Raw genomic sequence first — 19,359 nt, 5'->3', positions numbered from 1 at the left:
TAATGACCCCTTACTGACTAGATTAAATGCCTAGTGGCCCCATGGTCATTTGAGTTTAAGACCCCTTTCGATTTACTTAATCCCCAAAACCGGGATTCAAACTGGCAGCATTCTTGCTGTGGGGCAAAAATGCTCGACTGTAACACTGTGTCGACTTTAAATTGACAAAAGTTCTAAAAATAACAACGTCATTTGAACACAGCACTGTGTAATAATGACAGCGCGCGACCTGTTCTGCGCCTGCGCAACATGTGTTACACGGAAATAGGATTGTTTTGGAATCAGCTGCTTTACACTCGTTCCCTGTCCTGAGATGATTTAAAGCGTTAAAGTGGCAGTTTAAAATGTCGAAATATTGACAAACTTCAGGCATAGTGTCCGTATTTTCCACTAGAGTTGACGAAACGACCTGCGCTGCTTGTGAAAGACGGACATTTGTGATAAATTGGCGAATCACAGTGGCTAGCCGTAGCTAGCATGCCAGGTAGCTAGCTAATAAACTCGCAGCTTGTGTCAACAGCTTGAGTTCAGGATGGACTGCACTGCGCTGGAGGTCGACGCCTTTAAATTCGCCAAAACAGCCGTTACTTATGACCAAAATGGCAAATACAACGAGGCTGTATTTTACTACAAGGTAAGTGAGTGACTGTGGCTGCTGCCTGTCAACATTAGCAATGAGCTTTTCTCACTTATAACAAGTTAACGTTGACTTACAGCTCAGCATTTAAAGGTGTGTCTAAAAGAGCATACCCTTATACCCCAGCATTATGTCAACGTTTCTTGCTGTTACGTTTTTGGGTTTTCAAATTATTATAATTATTACTAGGATGTCATTAATATTCACATCCCAGGATATCAAACTTGTTAAGTAAGTAAATTGTATTTATATAGCACCTTTCACAGATATAAAATCACACAGCGCTTCACAATAAAAACAACCAAAGTACAGAACACATTACAATACATAAAACAGAGTGGACACAAGTTAGGCAGTCTCCTCTAGTTTTATTAAAATGATGTTAATGATAACAACAAATACTATGGTCTGTTGAATATGTACAAACAAACAAGCCAATCTCACAAAGAGTTATTAAATGAGAAGATGTGACATAAACAAAGAGAAAGAAAAATGAACACAGGTATAAAATAGTTTCTACATGCTGCTTGTTCAAACATTATTGTTATTATTATTAGTAATTTAAGATTGTGTAAAACATTCCACATCCATTTAAGGTAAGATGGCAGAGAAGTTAAAATCCAATTCAAGAGTGGCTGCCACATTCTAGCATTGAAGAACTACTTTGATATTTTCTGTGATTACACCTAATAAAGAAATCAATAGAAACAAATTAGGGTAATAAAAATATATCAAAGACATTTGAAGATGTGTACCCGAGAATGACTGTCCAGAACAAAACCAAGAAGAGTGAGAGATGTAGACTGGTTTAGAGTAACATTGATGATAAGTTGGATCACAATCAAGAAAAACAAATCCATATACTCCTAACCCCCTGTTTATTTTGCATTTGTTTACAATAGGAGGCAGCACAGGCCCTGATATATGCTGGCATGGCAGGGTCCAAACTGGACGGAATCCAGGACAAAGTGAATGAATACACAGATCGTGTCCAGGCTCTCCATAATGCCGGTAAGATCACCTGAACAGATACACACTTAATTAAACTGTTATAGTTTAGCTTTCCTGTTTTTGAATGAGGTACTTCCTGCTAAAAGGTGGCATTAAACATTATACATGCACTCAGACTTGTTTTGTTTGATGTTATTATATGAGTAATGTTGCTTCAATGTCAATCTACCTGCACATATTGACAGATACACAAACACATGACTGAGATGTCATATTTCTGAATTTTTAATTAATATCCTGACAACAACTGACCCTTTTCCATTATTATTTTATTTTGGAAAACTTTTTTTCGGTTAATAATGCATCCAAGTAATCACTGCACCAGTGTTGTAAGACGGACCTTATGAATAAATCATTAGAATGTTATATTAAAAAAAAAAAAAAAAACAGAAGAAAAATAACACACTTGGATTAAACTAGTGTTGTCTAATAAGGTTTTCTTTTACAAATGTATTCACTGTGTTATATATCTGAGTAGTAATAGATGTTCTGCAGTGTTAGAAACTGCACCCTGAAGACATACTTTCTCTGTTGCAGTCTGACCGCATGTTTCCATGACTCTCCTCCCACTAAGGGTGTGTGCTGTATGGGTGTGCCCACAGACTGGAAACATTCAGTGCTGTGTGGAGCTTCTGAATGTTTATTTACACATTAAAAAAAGCTATAGTAACTGTGTAACCTATCTCTTTATTAAACACCCTTTCTAATATTTCTTTATGATTTATTTATCTAGTCCCCCCCCATCTGTGTTTTTTTATTATGGCACATAGGAGCTAGTTGATCCATCTGCTGTCCTAATCTGTCAGTTAAAGTGGGCTGTTTTGTGACTTCAGCGAAGTGACACACACTTACCATATGAGGCAGCAGTAGATCAGCAACTTGTTTGTCCCAGTAAACTAAAAAAGCAAATTTTCTCTATGGACTTAAGTGCAGGGAATGAGTGGTTTACAAAGCAACACAAACTTAAACTTCCAGTTTGAAAAATCCTCTCTAATAGCGAGATAAAATGGCAAATATATTCCTAAACCAGCATACACTTGCAGAGCCTTTTATGAATTGGCAAAAATCTGTTTTACCTGTTGTTGCTGCTGGCAGCCTTGTTTTTACTGACATGATTCCTGCCAGTCTCCTCTTGCCTCTTGGCAAAGGGCGCAAGCAGAGCAAAGGCAACGGTTTGTAAGTTTTATAAGAAATGCTAATTATGTGCAAGTACCTCCTACAACCACACTTAAAATCATTAAGTCATATCCATTTATGTATTAATACTGGTCAAAGAGAGACAAGGTTGTGGTATTTTGGCCCACATCGTCCGGTCTTTAACTGGATACCAGTTTCACCAGCCTTTTTACTAGAATATCAGTGGAAGGAGAAAGCTGAAAAAATCACTATGTTTGTAATTGCAATGGAGTTGAAATCAACACTAACTGATGGAGAAACATTAACAGAGGGTTGCAAAAGTTTGAGCGACAACTTTCCCTGCCCCTCAGTCATGTTATTTACATTGTGTTTGTTATTTGCTCTATTCACATCCTTGGAACTTTGACCCCAGTCCAGGCACAGAAGAGCGATCCGCTGAAGTCCCGCCAGCAGGTAGACATGGAGCGTGCCCACTTCCTGGTCACCCAGGCCTTTGAGGAAGACGAGAAGGGAAATGAAGACGAAGCTGTTGAACTGTACACTCAGGCTGTGGAGCTCTGCATTAAGACGGTGCCTCTCTCACACACACACACATACTCTTTTTTTCTGTCTGTCAAACATTATTTCAACTTGTTTTACATTTTCTTTCTCTTTTCCTGTTGTTCTGACAGTCCAGTGAGACATCTGACCAGGTGCTGCAGACCAAGCTGAAGCAGCTGGCTCGCCAAGCGTTAGACAGGTAAATGTGACATTTAATGTAGTCACCTATGTCAAAGGCCAGAACGTCAGTAGGACCAGGCTTTGTTTACAGTTTCAGAGGAAGTGTGCGTTCATGCACCCTGCTCTTAAGTTTGTTGTTTCGTTCATTTTTCTTACATTTGACCTTTAAGTTCTGCACATCTCATGGTCTTTCTTTGAATTATTTGAATTACTGCCTCACAAAAACAAGACCATCACTCAGTAAAGTTTGAAAAGTTCTACGAACTGTAGAAGATTTTTTTTTAGCAGATAATATCTTAATTTAATTTATGGTAATTTTGTAACCAAGTGAGCAAAACAGATATTTGTCAATTTTCTGATCATTATCATCATTATAGCCTCTGAGCAACAAGACTACCTGGGTTCTCCTTTTTGAATTTCTGTCCACCTGTATGCCTAGATATTTGTTTTGTAGCTTTAATAAAAAAAACAAAAACAACACCTGCACAATATTGTTTCAGAGCGGAGGGTCTTAAAGAGTCCCAATCCAGATCAACTCCAGCTCAGGACAGGACTGGGAACTCTGCAAACAGGAATGTCAGTGGCGGCAATTCTGGGGCACCAGTCCGCCAGTTTTTCCCCCTCGGTCCAGAATTCAGCCTCCACGACCGACCTCATCCCCAGCCGGTTCGGCCGGTCCAGTCCAGTGATCCTCAGGGTCGCTACACGTCTGAGGAGATCGAGGTGCTCAGGTGAGCTGGCACGGGGGGACTGATGGTTCTGCAGAAAGATTAGTGACTGATAGATATCACCATACCCGGAAAAGTCCGGGAAATAGGCAGAGTTCACTAGAATGTGGAGGAAAACAGTTCCTGGAAATGTTTTGAATCTGCTGTGAAATTGGAGTGGCTAAATGGTCTGTGCAGGAAGTCCTTTTCCCAGTACTCTGCTGTTGGCATTATTAGCATGAAACACTGAAATCACATGAAATAGAAATAGGTGTTTGGAAATACAAATCTGGTTTTGGTCGTTGTTGATTTTCAGGAGCACATCTACAGTCAATGGGATCGCCTATGTTCCCTTTATGAGTGTCGACCTAAAGGAACGCTTTGCCTTCCCTGTCCCTTTCTCGTGAGTATGAGTTTAATTATTTATTTAATGTCAGATTTCCTTTAAATATTTGAGCCACAATATCAGAGACAATATTAATGCCAGGACAAACCAGTCAGATTTAGCTTTGTGAATAATTTCACTCTTGGATGTTTTATACAAGAGAAAGTAATTTTGTATTATAATGCTATGTTTTATACTAGAGAAAATTAATAAACCCGGGGTTTTGTATTTCACTGTTCATTTTTAGTGTCAAGTGTCAGCTGTTGTAATTCAACACAGCAAAGGCGTTGATACACAAAGCTTCTTCAGACTCCTTACTTCAGTGTGTGTTTTTTAATTCTTCCTACCAGGGACAAACTAGGGAAACTGGCGTTGTCACCCAAACAGAAAGCCATCTTCTCCCGCTGGGTGCGTCCAGACGAGATCTGCAATAACCCGACCATGATCATGTCTGTATCCAGCTTCAGTATCAAACAGGTCAGAGTGGCTGCTGGAGTGGGACCATCCAGCTGATCTAGTCATGAAATTATCTCAGTCTTTTCATTTGCATCTAAATATGTCAGAAAAGTATCTTCATTCCCACACCTACTCTCGCCTAAAAGTGATCATTGTTCCTTTTGTCCAGACGGTGGTGTCTGACTGTTCTTTTGTGGCATCCCTCGCCATCAGTGCAGCCTATGAGAGGCGTTACAACAAGAAACTTATCACAAGGTATTGTACAGTGTTTTTGTTTGAGGCAAATATCACATAAATCCTGTTTTTCTCTCACAGAGTTATTCTTGCCAGCAAAGAAATGCCAGACAAATAACTTTTTTTAATTCAATAAGACACTACATTTCCCTCAAAAATTCCAGTGTAATTTCGTCACAGTGTAATATTGCATGACGCTCAGTTCAGATGAAAGTGTTTGTGTTGACAAGCAAAGAAGTGCAGACAAACCATCTGGAAAACAACAAATGGCACTGTGCTATTTATGGGGATGATGTGTATTGACCTTAAACTTAATGAACTCTACCTACTTGCTGTGTTAGTGTGATGTACACGCAATTTTTAAAATTGTAACCAACTCTAAGATTGTGTTTCTGTGTGTCTTGTCTCAGCATCATCTACCCTCAGAACAGACGAGGGGAACCAGAGTACAACCCCTGTGGGAAGTACATGGTCAAGCTTCACATCAATGGTGTTCCCAGGAAGGTAATTCTCTGTAAACTCTCTGTACTGATGAGGACAGTTCAAGACGTATCACATTCAGGACAATACAGTAAAATGTCCGTTAACGCTGATCACACAAAGACTGGCATGGCTGCATCCAGAATGCCTTGAAAAGCCTGAGAAGAAAATAATCATGGTGCATCTTGTGCTCTAGTGGAGATTGGCCGTGCCCACAAGCAGGCATTTAAATGAAAACAGCAGGAAAAATTGGATTTATACAGACGTCACATTCTTGCCTTTGCTTCATTTTTTTGAGGAGGAGGCGTAGAAGGCCATGCCAGGTTTAGAGGTTTAGAGCTGTAAAGCCTGCCTCCATTTGGTTTTGTTAGGCTGCAGGGCCAAGTGTGACAACATCATTTTTTTTACAGTTTTATGCATAAATGTGTTGGAAAAAATCAGTGGATCAACAACTGTAAAAAATTACACATTTTCCTCATGCTCTTTGGTGCAGGCAGTGAGCCGTGGTTTGTTGAAAAGGATGTCTAACCTCAAGATAAAATTATCAACATATTCTAAAGATAGCATCGATTTTATTAGTCTTTTTGTAAAGTGGCTAAATCTGTTGGCAACTATTTTTTTTCACTGAGTGCGAGTCTGTCTGTTTCTAGTCGTAGAGGGTGCGCGCACACATTGCATCTGACTACTTTCCGTCACTTCTTCATGTAACTGCACATAAAAATAACCGGAACTATTATTATTATTATTATTAATCAACCAAACTCAATTTTTCCATGTCACTCGGTCTCTGGTGCAGGTGATAATAGACGACTACCTGCCGGTGGATCGTAACGGAGAGATGCTGTGCTCCTACTCCAGCAACAGGAACGAGCTGTGGGTGTCCCTGATTGAGAAAGCCTACATGAAGGTGATGGGAGGCTATGACTTTCCTGGATCCAACTCGGTGAGTGAAGCCATGAGTGATTCTTCTGATTTCACGTACAACTGCTCAGTCCAAGGTTTGCAACGATTATTCCATTATTAATTGATTACTACATACAGTTTTCTGATTTTTCAGCTTCTTAAATGTGAATATTTTCTGTTTTCTTTGCTCCATATAACACATAAAACCTTAAAACTGGACAAAACAATACATTAAAGAACATCATTATTTTCCAGGTTTGGTAAACACTGGAACTGAACAACAAGTCCTCAATTAATTGAGAAAATAATAATTAGTTACTGCCTTAATGTCAGTCATTGTGTATGTGAGCAGTTGGGATTAAGGGTTCACTCTTTGCAGACATCGTACTCATACCGTGCGTATTTTGCAGAACATCGACTTGCACGCGCTCACCGGCTGGATCCCTGAACGCATCGCTATGCACTCTGACAATCAGTCGTTCAGCAAAGACGACAGCTTCCGAATGCTCTTCCAGAGGTGGACACTCGCGCAACTTTTGTCACTTGGATGTTTAAGTTTGAAATGTCTCACTTCTTCTGTCTCTTTTCGTCGGCAGGTTTCACAGAGGGGACGTCCTCGTCACCACGGCAACAGGGGTGATGACAGAGGAGGAAGGGGAGCGATGGGGTTTAGTGCCAACACACGCCTACGCTGTTCTTGACATCAGGGAATACAAGGTTGGCGTAATCACATCTACTCTCTTCAGTATGACTTTACAAGGTTGTATTTCATTATCGTTACGCAAAGGAGAAATAATGAAATCACAGCTGCTCATATAAAGTTGTGTGTTGTAAATCAATAAGTCATTCATCAATTTGGGGAAATAAGCGTGGAGTTTGGAGGATAACTTCAGCCGCAAGAGTTGGAGGACAGAAAGTCTGATGATTTGTCAGCAGCACTACGTTGTGGATTTATTTCCTTTTGAACAAATTTAAAATTTCTTTCTAAACACTGAGATATTCAATCATCATTTCAACTTCTCATTCATACCAGTTCAATACAGCATGACAGATTGCCTTCAACTTAGGCAGAGGGCAGCAATCCCCACTTCTTCAGATATACTCTATATATCTATTTATTTTTGTTACTTTTAATCTTTATTTCTAGCTCATTTTAATTTCGCTAATTTATCCAATAAATTAGTTTTATCTCTATTTTACCTCCTGTTGGCCTGACACTAAATTTGATTGCTTTATTTATTTACTTTGTATTAATGTATCTTGAACACTTGCATCATTTGATACTTGCTTGTCTCATATTTCTTGGTTCTACTTGCTGTAATCTATCGATTCTCTCAAAGGATTTATTTTTTTTATTTGTTTTTTAAATCTTTTCTATCTTAAAAAAATAGAAAAATAGTGTTTCTGCAGCCCCTTTTTCTATTCCAAGTGATTTAATATGAACTTTGTTTGTATATGTGTGTGTTCGGTTTTTTCTGTTTTTATGTGAAGCATACTGACTATGGGATTGGTTGATTGATTGATTGATTGATTGATTGATCGATTGATCGATTGATCGATCGATTGTTCTTGCAGGGCATGCGTTTCCTGCAGCTGAAGAATCCCTGGAGTCACCTGCGTTGGAAGGGACGCTACAGTGAGCGAGACGATAAGAACTGGACGCCTGAACTCCTCAAATACCTCAACTTTGACCCCAAGAGCGCACAGAAGTTTGATAATGGTATCACTTTTCCGCTCTTGGTGTTACTATCAGTATGTGTACGTTTAGCAATTAGTAGAGTTTGTGTAGCAGAGACACTTCAGAATACAATTTATCAGTAATACAACTTTAACCTATTCAAAATATTAGTGAGTTAGGTTTCCATGTGGGGAAGATGCTTGATGTATACCAGTGAGGGGATCGCTGAAGTAGGGGCCAGAACACTGTTGGCTTCTAAAATATAGAACAATAAGATGAAAGTTATTGTTTTTTCCTGTAGAAATTTGACTGAACTATCTGTTGCCAATCACTCCATGTTAAATTTTATTATATCACTGAGATGAATTTCATTTTACTGTCCTGTGTTGCTCCTCAGGTGTTTTCTGGATTTCATGGGAGGACCTCTGTCAATATTATGATGTCATCTACCTGAGTTGGAACCCCGCCCTATTCCAACAGTCCTCCTGTATTCACAGGTGTGTGTTGATTGCAGGAATTGTGCAAAGTAGGGCTGTAAGTCAAATCCTTGTGTCACTTTGTGAGCTGGAGACTGTAGTGTTTGAATAGAAATATCTAACAAATCAGTAAGTCAACAAAGAACTTCAAATTTTGCTTCTATAATCCTCCTATTGTCTTCGATTTGAGATGAAAATGGGAGCGTGCATGCACGTACAATTCAGTATCCCCCAGAAAAACACAGTTACCTCTCTGAAGTGTGTGATGTGGTTTGTGTACCCTCTACAGTAGCTGGGATGGGAAGCAGGGCCCAGTCAAAGATGTCTACAGTCTGGCCAACAATCCTCAGTTCAAGCTGGAGGTCCAGTGTCCAACAGGTGGCGCTGCTGTTTGGGTACTACTTACCAGACACATCACTGACAAGGTGGAGATACAAATCCATGTTATTTGAACTCTTCTACACATTCATTCGTGCTTTCATCACAAGTTTTCCCTTATTTTCTAACTCTGTAAAGTGTCCTTAAATCCAACTTTATTTCACATTATTATTTTGGTATTTTCACTGTGACATGATAGTTTAGTGTCTCACCTTTCTAATTCTGTGTGCTTGTTTGTCCAGGATGATTTTGCACAGAACCGGGAGTTTATCACGCTGGTCGTTTATAAGACGGATGGAAAGAAAGTTTACTACCCAGGTGAGGTTTTTGATGCCTTTAGCTGGACTCGGACTACAGTAGTTCCGTTCAGATTAAACCTTGATTTGGAAGAATCATATTATCTAATAGTGCACACAGAGATTATGCCGGTACTTCAGAGCTGAAAGAAAAACAACAGCCAATGAAATGATTATGAACTTTTTAGCTCTTTGGGCTAATGTCAGCTAGCATGCTACCATTGTAACTGACCTGGATTTAATATCTCTGCCTGACTGCATGTCTACAATACTTTTTTTTTAATTGTTGTCTATACTCTTAACCCTGTCTTTTTATTTATGAACATCACAGTAAATAGCCGCACCACACTGTATGTACAGTATGTTTTATAGCATTGATATTATCCTGCAGCACATTTTCAAATTACCTATGTGCATGTTTAAGTTTAGAGAGAAAGAAATGTGCGACCAATGTCCCTTCTTAGCATCACATGAATGTGAGATGTGTTCTATAGATTGTTTGACAGTGATATGTTACACATTTTGTTTTTTTCTACAACAGCTGTTGCAAATCATATTATGTTTGTCTATAAAACCTTATAGTTATGTAATAATATAGCCTGTCACTCTGATTTTTTCACTCTGACTCTTTCCTTCTCGGAGGGAACTTTGCACTTTCTACAACTACAACAGCACTACTTCATTCTACCCCTTTTATTTCTGCCCCTCACACAACCCAAGATGATCCATCACACCCTAACCCTCATCACAGCACCTATACTTCTCTGATATACACACAAAGACAGGAGCAGACTAGACTTTAAAAATATGTTTTTATTCTTAAAGAAAAATGTTCCACAGTGTTCACTTCTCCTGTGAAAAACCCTCTTGGCTCTTTCCACAGCCGACCCTCCTCCTTTCATCGACGGCATCCGCATCAACAGCCCACACTACCTGACCAAGATGAGGCTGACCAGTGCCGGGACACACACCTTCACACTGGTGGTATCCCAATACGAGAAGCAGAACACCATAAACTACACACTACGGGTGAGAAATCTTTTGTGTTTGGTGTTTTTTTTCAGCTCCTCCATCCACACTACCCTTACCAACTATAACACAGAAGTTTGGACAGACAGAAACATGACCTTTGGAAACATTACCTTCCAGATTGGTTCTTATCAGTTACAATTCCATAATTAGCTGTTAGTAAAAAGGGCCGTTTACTGAAATCAATAATTTAAACTAAACTGACCAGCTCTCGCTGCCTCTTTCTTGTTCTCTCAGCTGAGCTTAGATCAGTTTTTCTGTTTAAGGGCTCTCCAGAATTCAACTCTCTCTCCAGCAGGCTTTTAGCCAGCAGGGCATCCGAGCGTCCCAGGGTGCCCTGTACTGAAAATAATGAGAAATTAAACGCCCTACTTTTTGGCAGGACGCCTCCCGTTTCCCCCGGTAACCACCGAAACGATGTTGTGATGACGTGCGGGTATAGACAGGCGCGTGCTGGCCGCAAAACATCAGTTTGGAACACCAATAAAACGATTCCAACAAGACGCGAGGACACGGAGGAACAGCACCTATTAAATGCTGGAAAGTCTCTTTGCGATGCAAGTCTCCCCGTGACAGAACTCTCTTCTCTCTCTCCCTGTGAGCAGTTAACTAAAGAGATCAGCTCATCTGATGCCTCTATTATTCCCTTAATTACAGCACTGAAGCGTCTTCTACAGAACGAATGAGACCACGGCGTGAAAACAATAAAAAGTGCGCTCTTGAGAATCTTTCAACACGTTTTACTAAGATCTACTCAGATCCCCTGTATTTCATCGCGACTGTACTCGGTCCTCTTTATAAAGATGCATGTGTCATATATGGATGTGTGGATATAACTGCGCATAGAGATATTATCCATTCTGCATTGGATCCAGACATTGCGGAGAGCCCACTTACAGCGGCACACAATTCAGGAGAGAGAGAAGAACAGTCAGCAGGGGCGGTGCGCAGTAAAAAAAAAGCACCAGATGAGGGGCACCCTCTATTATTGCAATGCCTTGACTTTAGTGAGGGGGGGGGAACCGGAGGGCAGGGGGGGACACCCTCTAAAAAAATCCTAGCTAAAAACCTGCTCACCAGAGATATAAGTAGAAATAAATTCACAGACGTCTCTGCTGTGAAATATTAACATGAAAACCGATTAGTCACGAATAAATTAACTGCTTTGTTTCAAAGTCAGGCGTAACATTTAGGATGATAAATATATCAAGCTGTGTTGAGTAATCTTGGTTTGTTCTTGGGTGAATTGTTCTTATTGTTCACCTGATCTTTCAGAACATTGGCCAGTACATCTTATATGATGTGTGCGTGACAGTCAGACAAACTCTTCATGTTCTTTTGTCAAACCAGCTGGTAATTATCATTTCTTTTTACCAGGTTTACTCTGGATGCAAATTCTCCTTCTCCAAAATCCTGAATCCCTTCACAAACACCAAAAGGGTATGTAATCATCTCATTTGGATGCTACGTCCAAGTACAGTATAATACATATCTTTTCATTAGTCATTGGGTTTGTGTCTCTTGCTTCTGTTTATAGTTCAATGGCCAGTGGAAGGGGATCAGTGCTGGAGGTTGTGGGAACTATAAGGATTCATACAAACACAATCCAATCTATCAGATTAACCTGGAGCGCCCGGGACCGCTGCTCATCGAGCTCCGAGGATCCAGGTCAGTCTATCGCCCAAGAGTGATTAACCACTGTAGTTTTCTGCCTGTTGTTAAAGTTAATTTGTTTGTGTGTGCAGGCAGTACAGTGTCGGCTTTGAGATGGTGACTGTGTCGATGGTGGGAGATCCAGGTCCAGCAGCTTTCCAGAAGAAGAGCAGTGGAGATTACAGGTACAGTGTATCTATTGTTATTTGAACATATAATGAACAATATCAACTGATAAGAACAAAATAAATCAACATGAAATCATATACGTAGTTTAGTCCACAAACCTGAAATTATTCAGTTTTAATGATATCTTTGTAGCAGTGAAATCATAAATCAATCAAATTACCTTTTGTTTACCATTTAAGATAAAGATGAAGATCTGTAGACATTTTCCTGAGTTCTTGTCTGAAAATGGCTTTAGAGAGGAACCTCGTCTTGTTGGTCTGAAGTAGCTGCCTGAATGCGTTGCTAAAATGGCTGCCGAATTTGCAAAACATTTGAAGTTTTCTTCAGCAGAACAGAGAATCGATCCCGGCATGGAGTCATTAGCACAGAAACATCAGTCTGTCAGACACAGTCAGGTTCACAGTCTGGTCAGTGGTCCATCATCATCATCATCATCATCGTCATTACACAACAATAATGTGAAATTAATTTTTCGACCTCAATTCACGGACACAATGTACAACAAACAAACTTAAATGCTTGTAGAGAAACCTAAATAAGTATTCATCATTTCAAAATATCCCAGTCATTCACATTACATCATCATTGACAAAGACGTCAAGTGTCTTTGGGTCAATATATCATTTTCCAGATATTTATCGGTCCGTTTTGATCGGCTCATGATTCAGTAGACATGACCGCATTTCTTTTATAAAATTGATTAACCACAAACAGGAATGCTTACTCATTGTCATGAGTCGACATGTTAACCATTTAAGATGTGTTACATCGTGCTTAGCGTCCAACATACAGTATATTCCTTTAGTTCCCCTTTGTGTTTGATTATAATGCAGGTTGTTATTCCTTACTTCTGCCCCAATATCTCATATTTTTCCACAATATGAAGGCCTCAAAGACTCATGAATATTTAAACTCAAAGGTACAACTGACATGAAGTTCACATCTACGTGCATCTCAGCATTGAACACACCTTTGTTTCACTTCTTCTCTTTTTTTCCCCCAGATGTGGTTTCTGCTACATGGAGGCAGACCATGTCCCAGCGGGCATCTACAACGTTATACCCACCACTTTCCTCCCCAAACAGGAAGGACCTTTCTTCTTGGACTTTGCCAGCACCTTGCCGCTCAAGGTCTCCCAGCTCCAATGAAGATGGAACTGGGTGTGGATGACGCAGGGATTAAGAGGACGGCACTTACCAGGGCTTTGAGGGACAGTCTGGATTTTTCAGTTTGAATGTGATGAAGTGATCAAGACCTCCATGAAGCCCAAAGAGAACGTGACTATTGACCTCATCTCCCACAGTCTTTCCTTGTCTCCTATTGCTGATGTTAACAGACATTTTGTGTACTTCACCTTCAACACGGAAAATTATATCAACAAAGTATAACTCCTTGGTAAAGAGACATGAAGCTGATCTTTAATATGGATTAGTAACCATCGAACGTTTTCACATCCTGTGCTGTAGGTCCCTCTACCACGTGGATGAAACGGCATCAGCGTTGCTCTGATAAATCAACCAAATCTGATGAGATTTCACGAGTCAGTGACAAATCCTATGACCACATCCATGTGCCAGTCAAGAGGTGTCCAGTTATGCGTCATGGCCGTAGAAAGCAACCAAGTCTTTTCAGGTTCTGTTTTGTCGATGAATGAGTATCTCAGGTGACGTAGTTGTCGTTAAGTGAATTTATGGTTTGGAGGCATTTCTTTCATAATTTAAGCCCCTGAATTTCAGTGGCAAAAGATTTGAACCTTCAGCATTAAAAGGATACGTCAGACACACAGTCAAGATCATGCTACTTGACACTGTGTTTCCATCCATCTACTGTATATGTTTTAGGGGTGGGAATGGCCAGAAACACCACAATATGATATTATCATATTTAAATCAAATCAAGTCATATATGGAGATATGCTCACACAACAATGGGATTAAAAAAAAAAAAAAAATGCATACTTATATACTGATCGCCAAAAGATATCGCAATATCCACCCCTAATATTTATGTACATTTTAAATATGCATCATAGAAATCCTGGATGGAAATATGCATGGGCTCCCAAGTATTTCATGGTCAGCGTCAGGTTGCTATAGCAACCATTTGAGCACCTGGAAATGAAAGCTGTAGATGCAATGAAAGAAAAAAAAAGGGCAGCATTTTGTGGTTTTCTTTAAGTGAGTAATCAGAAATAGAAAGTAGAAAGTTACTGTTGTGATTTCAGCATCTTTGATAACAAACGTGCTAAAAAAACAAAAAACAGTAAGGAGTGCATTACTGTTGATACTCTGAGCAACTGTAATGAAACGTTAACTCGGGGCGTGAGGAGTTGGAACGAGTTAGAAATGACAACTTTGCTGTTTTTCAGTTGAACATTCTTACATGCAACAAGGAAATGATGACCACCTAGTGTCACTGGAATACATAACACTGGGTTACAAAAAAAACATTGTTGGATTCAGCGATGCAAAATGGTCCTAATTCAGTTGAAAAGACATAAATAACTCACAATCACATCCATTTTTCTCAATCAGGTCAGGTTTTTATGCTAATTTGATTTAGAAAAAATCCAATCTTCTGACTAAATTGATTCCATTTATGCAAAATCTTCAGAATTTGATTATTGCAAGAAATATAAAAGAATTGTGCATCATATGACGTGAAAATACCTGTATATATATAAACAAAAACATATATAAACAAAGTTGACCTGACTGAGCAAAATATTGATATTTGTATTCAGCACATCAAAATGATCCTAAATCAGCTAAAAAAAACAGAAACAATACATTTGGTGTTCACCAGTGTAACCAGTGGAGGAGGACAGCAATGGATAGAAAGTTAGTACTTTAAGATAATTTTTGAGATTCTCATTTCTGCAAAACTACCTGAAAAGATGTTATTGCCCTGTGCGACAGCCACGATACAAAACTCAAGAGTTCGTCTCTGCCAAAATTGTAAAAGCTCTTCATTTATAAAGTGAACCAGGATGAAGGGAAAGTTAGTTTCTTCATGTGACCTTGAAGTTGGTTGTATGTATGTATGTTTAACTTCTCAGGAGCAGTGCAGCAGAGCATCACCACAGGGAATCCTGTATGGCAGCGGTTGAATGATGTCACTTCCTGTTGTCTGTGGATGTGACGGCTGAATGACGCATGATCTGCCTGGTTTCACGTCAGCACTAATTGAAACAGGTATCATGTGATGTACCTGTTAGTGTGTGTGAGAGAGAGCGTGTGTGTGTGTGTGTGTGAGAGAGCATGTGTGTTTTTCCAGACAAATTTTAATGTATTGCCAAGTACACATCATCTATTTACTTATAAGTTACAGAATTGCACTTATATATAAAAAAAAATGTTTCTCAATTTAAACAATGGCAGATCCACTGTCTGAATTCATGTTCCCTCAGTTTTGTGTTAAAAAATGTAATTTGTAAAGCACATTAAAAACAACAGGAGTTAAGCCAAAATGCTTTGTAATCGAGGACAAGTAATGCATTAATAATTAGAAAAGCACTCGGAGAGCGCAGACCACTGCCAAAGCAGCTCAGTGTTAAGTTGATATTTATGTGAATGACACTCTTGTTTGTTACAGTGCCACCTACTGTTTCAAGCCCTGCATTGCTTGACGTACGAAGCTCGACCTATGCAGAAGAAAGGTGGAGTCGTAATTACTACCTTTGTTGTGGACGTGAGATTCCGTGCAGAACAACAAGCGAGTGAAGTTAAGCAAGAGAGTGCAAATGACGACGTGATGCCTGGGAAATGAAAAGACCAAGATCCTTGTCCATATGCAGAGCGTGCTGCAAATGTGGACACCATGGGAAAAGCACATTCGGCCCCTGAATTTGATGGAATTGGTCCTGGAAAGTCATTGAATTTGATGTCAATCAAGGTGTGGGAAGTGTGTGTTTTCTGTGGCGTTTCCTCACAACAGAGACGGATGTGAGATGATTGTTGTTAGTGTTTTCACTGTGACAGTGAACCTCGGTGCAGAGACGTTCGCTCACAAACGTTTCTGTGTTTGTGAAGCGAGACCAAAACACAGCGTTCAGTTCAGTGCGTGACATCACACCACGTTACATTGCTTGAATCCTTGATGTGCAGATGAAAGCTGCTGAGTGCACACGTCACACAGTTTAATGTGGCTGCAGTGACAGGCTGCAACTTTAGCTTATTTATTTTCATTAACTATTTTGCAACAAAAAGATTATCTGTTGCTTATTTTCTTGATTATTCAATGACTTGTTTGTTTCATAAAATGGCAAAAAGTGTCAGACTGAGCTTCCCAAACCTGAAAATTACATATTTGTCTTATCCAAAAGCTAAAGATACTCAGTTTACTGTCATAGACAATAAATTGATTGATTTAGAATTTGATTATTAGCTGATGTGATATTTCATTTCATTTTAGGTGTGGTTCTCTGAGATATAGCACATTCAGACTCCTGCTCAGTGAAACCATGCTACGAACACAAGGGAAAATAGATATTTTCCCTTGGCCACTTAACCAAATATTTACCGCATAATTCGACATCAGCTTAAGTTTACGTGAACTAAAATATATGTTTGTCACTTTATCTCATCATTAGACAGCCTTTTCCAACAGGAAGCTGAGGTTTTGTCCTGTCCAATACAAAAGGTCCATAGAGAAAATCAGCATTTATCCAGCTGCTGCATTCTTTATAACTTTGTGATTTTAGGTTAATTTGAAGGAAGAATTTTACATCACAAACTTTCAAAATAACACATTTTTACTGTACTAATGGAGGCAGCAGTGGATCGACAACTTCTCTGTGCAGAGAAGTTTTTCCAGCTGTGTCACAACCATGTTTTCACTGAACAAGTGCCTGACTGTCTCCTACTGGTTCTGGGTGCCACACACCGTCAGTACTTCATACAACCACACCTCAAAAAACACCTGAACTATCATGACCGTCACCACCAAACCTCAGAAGCGTCCATTCAGGTGGTCCAAATTGTTTTTTTTCTTGATTGTAGAAGGTAGAGACGTGTTATTTCAGTGCAGACTGTCTATAATTAGGAGGCTGTGCAATATAAGTGAACATTTATAGCACCCAGAGTTTTATTATTATTATTATTATTATTGTTGTTATAATACATTACATTACATTTTTAAATTCCAGGGAGTTTTCTGTGGGCTCTACGGTTTCCACCCACAGTTCAAAGTCATGCAATATAGGTAATTAGGTAAACTAGACACTTTAAATTGACCGTAGGTGTGAGAGTGGATGCTTGCTTGTTCCTGTATGTGTTCAGGGTGTAGCTCCACCTATCGCCCTGTCAGCTGAGATTAGCAGAGCACCCCCTGCGACCCTTCTGTGGAGGATAAAGTGGTAGAAAATGGATGGATGAATGTTTCAAGAGATTTTTGGGGGAAGAGGGAATGTGGAGTTTGTTGTTTAAATCTGTTTAAAAGAGTCGATGAATACAGAAAATAAAATCTACTTCTGTTGCTGCTCTTCTTTATTCCTTTGTGGCATTTGAAGGGTAACTCAAACACTCAAACCAGGAACCTCCTGACCACCACTCATTCGACAATGACTTAATTGTCCTTGATTCCCATTATGTGTGACCTCTTGGAGTATAAGAAACTTTTGGATTTTTGGAGTATTAGAGCCAGCCAAAAAAAGAGAAAGAACAATGGGGGGAAAAAACAGGCCAAAAAAATGGTTTGTCGTATGTCGTCCAAAAAGTACACAAAAAATTCAGTATGGTGTCCAAAAACTCAAAGAAAAAAACTATGAGTAACCTATGACCTTTTTGTCCAATTTTGGACCGTTTTTTTTTTTACTTTTTTGTCAAATTTTGGACAAAAATTTTTTTTTTATTAAAAAAGGTAATTTTTGAAGACAAAGTATATAGCATGACGTTTTTGTCAAATTTTGGACCAAAATTATTATTTTTTTTAATTGTCACATTTTTGACGACATAGTATAGTATGATGTTTTTGTCAAATTGTGGACCACATTAAAAAAAAAAAAAAGATGTCAAATTTTGGGCAACATATATAGTATGATGTTTTTGTCAAATTTTAGACCAAAAAAAGATTTTCGAAAAAATTTCCAGATTTTAGACGACATAGTAACCCTACCATCTGAGCTAAACACGGACAACGTAGTACAGTATTATGTTTTTGTCAAATTTAAGACCAAAATGTTGTTTCCAAAAAATTGTCAAATTTTGGACGACATAGTATAGTATGACGTTTTTGTCGAATTTTGGACCACAAAAAGATTTTCAAAAACCTGTACAGTTTTGGACGACATAGTATAGCATGACTTTTTTGTCCAATTTAGGACCAAAACATTTTTTTTAGAAAAAAAATTGTCAAATTTTGGATGACATAATATATTATGACGTCTTTGTTAAATTTTTGACCAAAAAGAGTTTTTCAAAAAAATTGTTAAATTTTGGATGACATAGTATATTATGACATTTTTATCAAATTTTTGGTCAATTTTTCTTCTTCAAAAAGTTGTTAAATTTTGGACGACATAGTATAGTATGACATTTTTGTCAAATTTTGGACCTTTTTTGAAGGAGGACTTTGGCTTCAACACAGGTCTGTTGGGTGCTCTACCATCTGAGCTAAACACTGACAAAGTAGTACAGTATGACGTTTTTATCAAATTTCAGACCAAAAATGTTTTCCCAAAAAATTGTCAAATTTTGGACGACATAGTATAGTATGACTATTTTGTCAAATTTTGGACCAAAAAAATATTTTCTGAAAAATTGTTACATTTTGGATGACATACTATAGTATGACGTTTTTGTCCAATTTTGGGTCAATTTTTTTTCTTCAAAAATTTTTAAAAATTTTGGACGACATAGTATAGAATGACGTTTGTCTAATTTAGAAAAAAAAAATTATTTAATTTTTTTTTTAACATTTTGGACGACATAGTATAGCATGACATTTTCGTCAAATTTTGGGCCAAAACATTTTTTTCAAAAAAAAGTAAAA

The 19,359-nt window shown here is 38.7% G+C and overlaps 1 protein-coding gene across 1 annotated transcript; it reads left to right on the top strand.

The window, feature by feature from the left end:
* The first annotated feature begins 278 nt into the window (after positions 1-278).
* On the top strand, positions 279-17,801 carry capn7 (calpain 7). Its single transcript, XM_083895496.1, has 21 exons — positions 279-634; positions 1,540-1,648; positions 3,198-3,355; positions 3,457-3,524; positions 4,006-4,236; positions 4,529-4,615; positions 4,948-5,074; positions 5,223-5,308; positions 5,698-5,791; positions 6,564-6,710; positions 7,081-7,187; positions 7,267-7,387; positions 8,246-8,390; positions 8,746-8,845; positions 9,114-9,249; positions 9,445-9,520; positions 10,382-10,527; positions 11,905-11,967; positions 12,065-12,195; positions 12,273-12,365; positions 13,373-17,801. Exons 1-21 carry the CDS (start codon positions 533-535, stop codon positions 13,515-13,517), a joined length of 2,472 nt encoding a protein of 823 aa, XP_083751622.1. The 5' UTR covers positions 279-532; the 3' UTR covers positions 13,518-17,801.
* The last annotated feature ends 1,558 nt before the right edge of the window (positions 17,802-19,359 follow it).

The sequence above is a fragment of the Microchirus variegatus genome (assembly GCF_963457635.1).
Source record: "Microchirus variegatus genome assembly, chromosome: 1".
In the NCBI taxonomy this organism is placed as follows: Eukaryota; Metazoa; Chordata; class Actinopteri; order Pleuronectiformes; family Soleidae; genus Microchirus; species Microchirus variegatus.
This window is presented reverse-complemented; position numbering and strand designations above follow the sequence as displayed.

Coding starts and splice junctions, on each gene's coding strand:
- capn7 (XM_083895496.1), top strand. CDS start 533: ATGGACTGCACTGCGCTGGAGGTCGACGCCTTTAAATTCGCCAAAACA. Junction 7,188..7,266: donor TTCCGAATGCTCTTCCAGAG/GTGGACACTCGC, acceptor TTTCGTCGGCAG/GTTTCACAGAGGGGACGTCC. Junction 9,521..10,381: donor AAAGAAAGTTTACTACCCAG/GTGAGGTTTTTG, acceptor CTCTTTCCACAG/CCGACCCTCCTCCTTTCATC.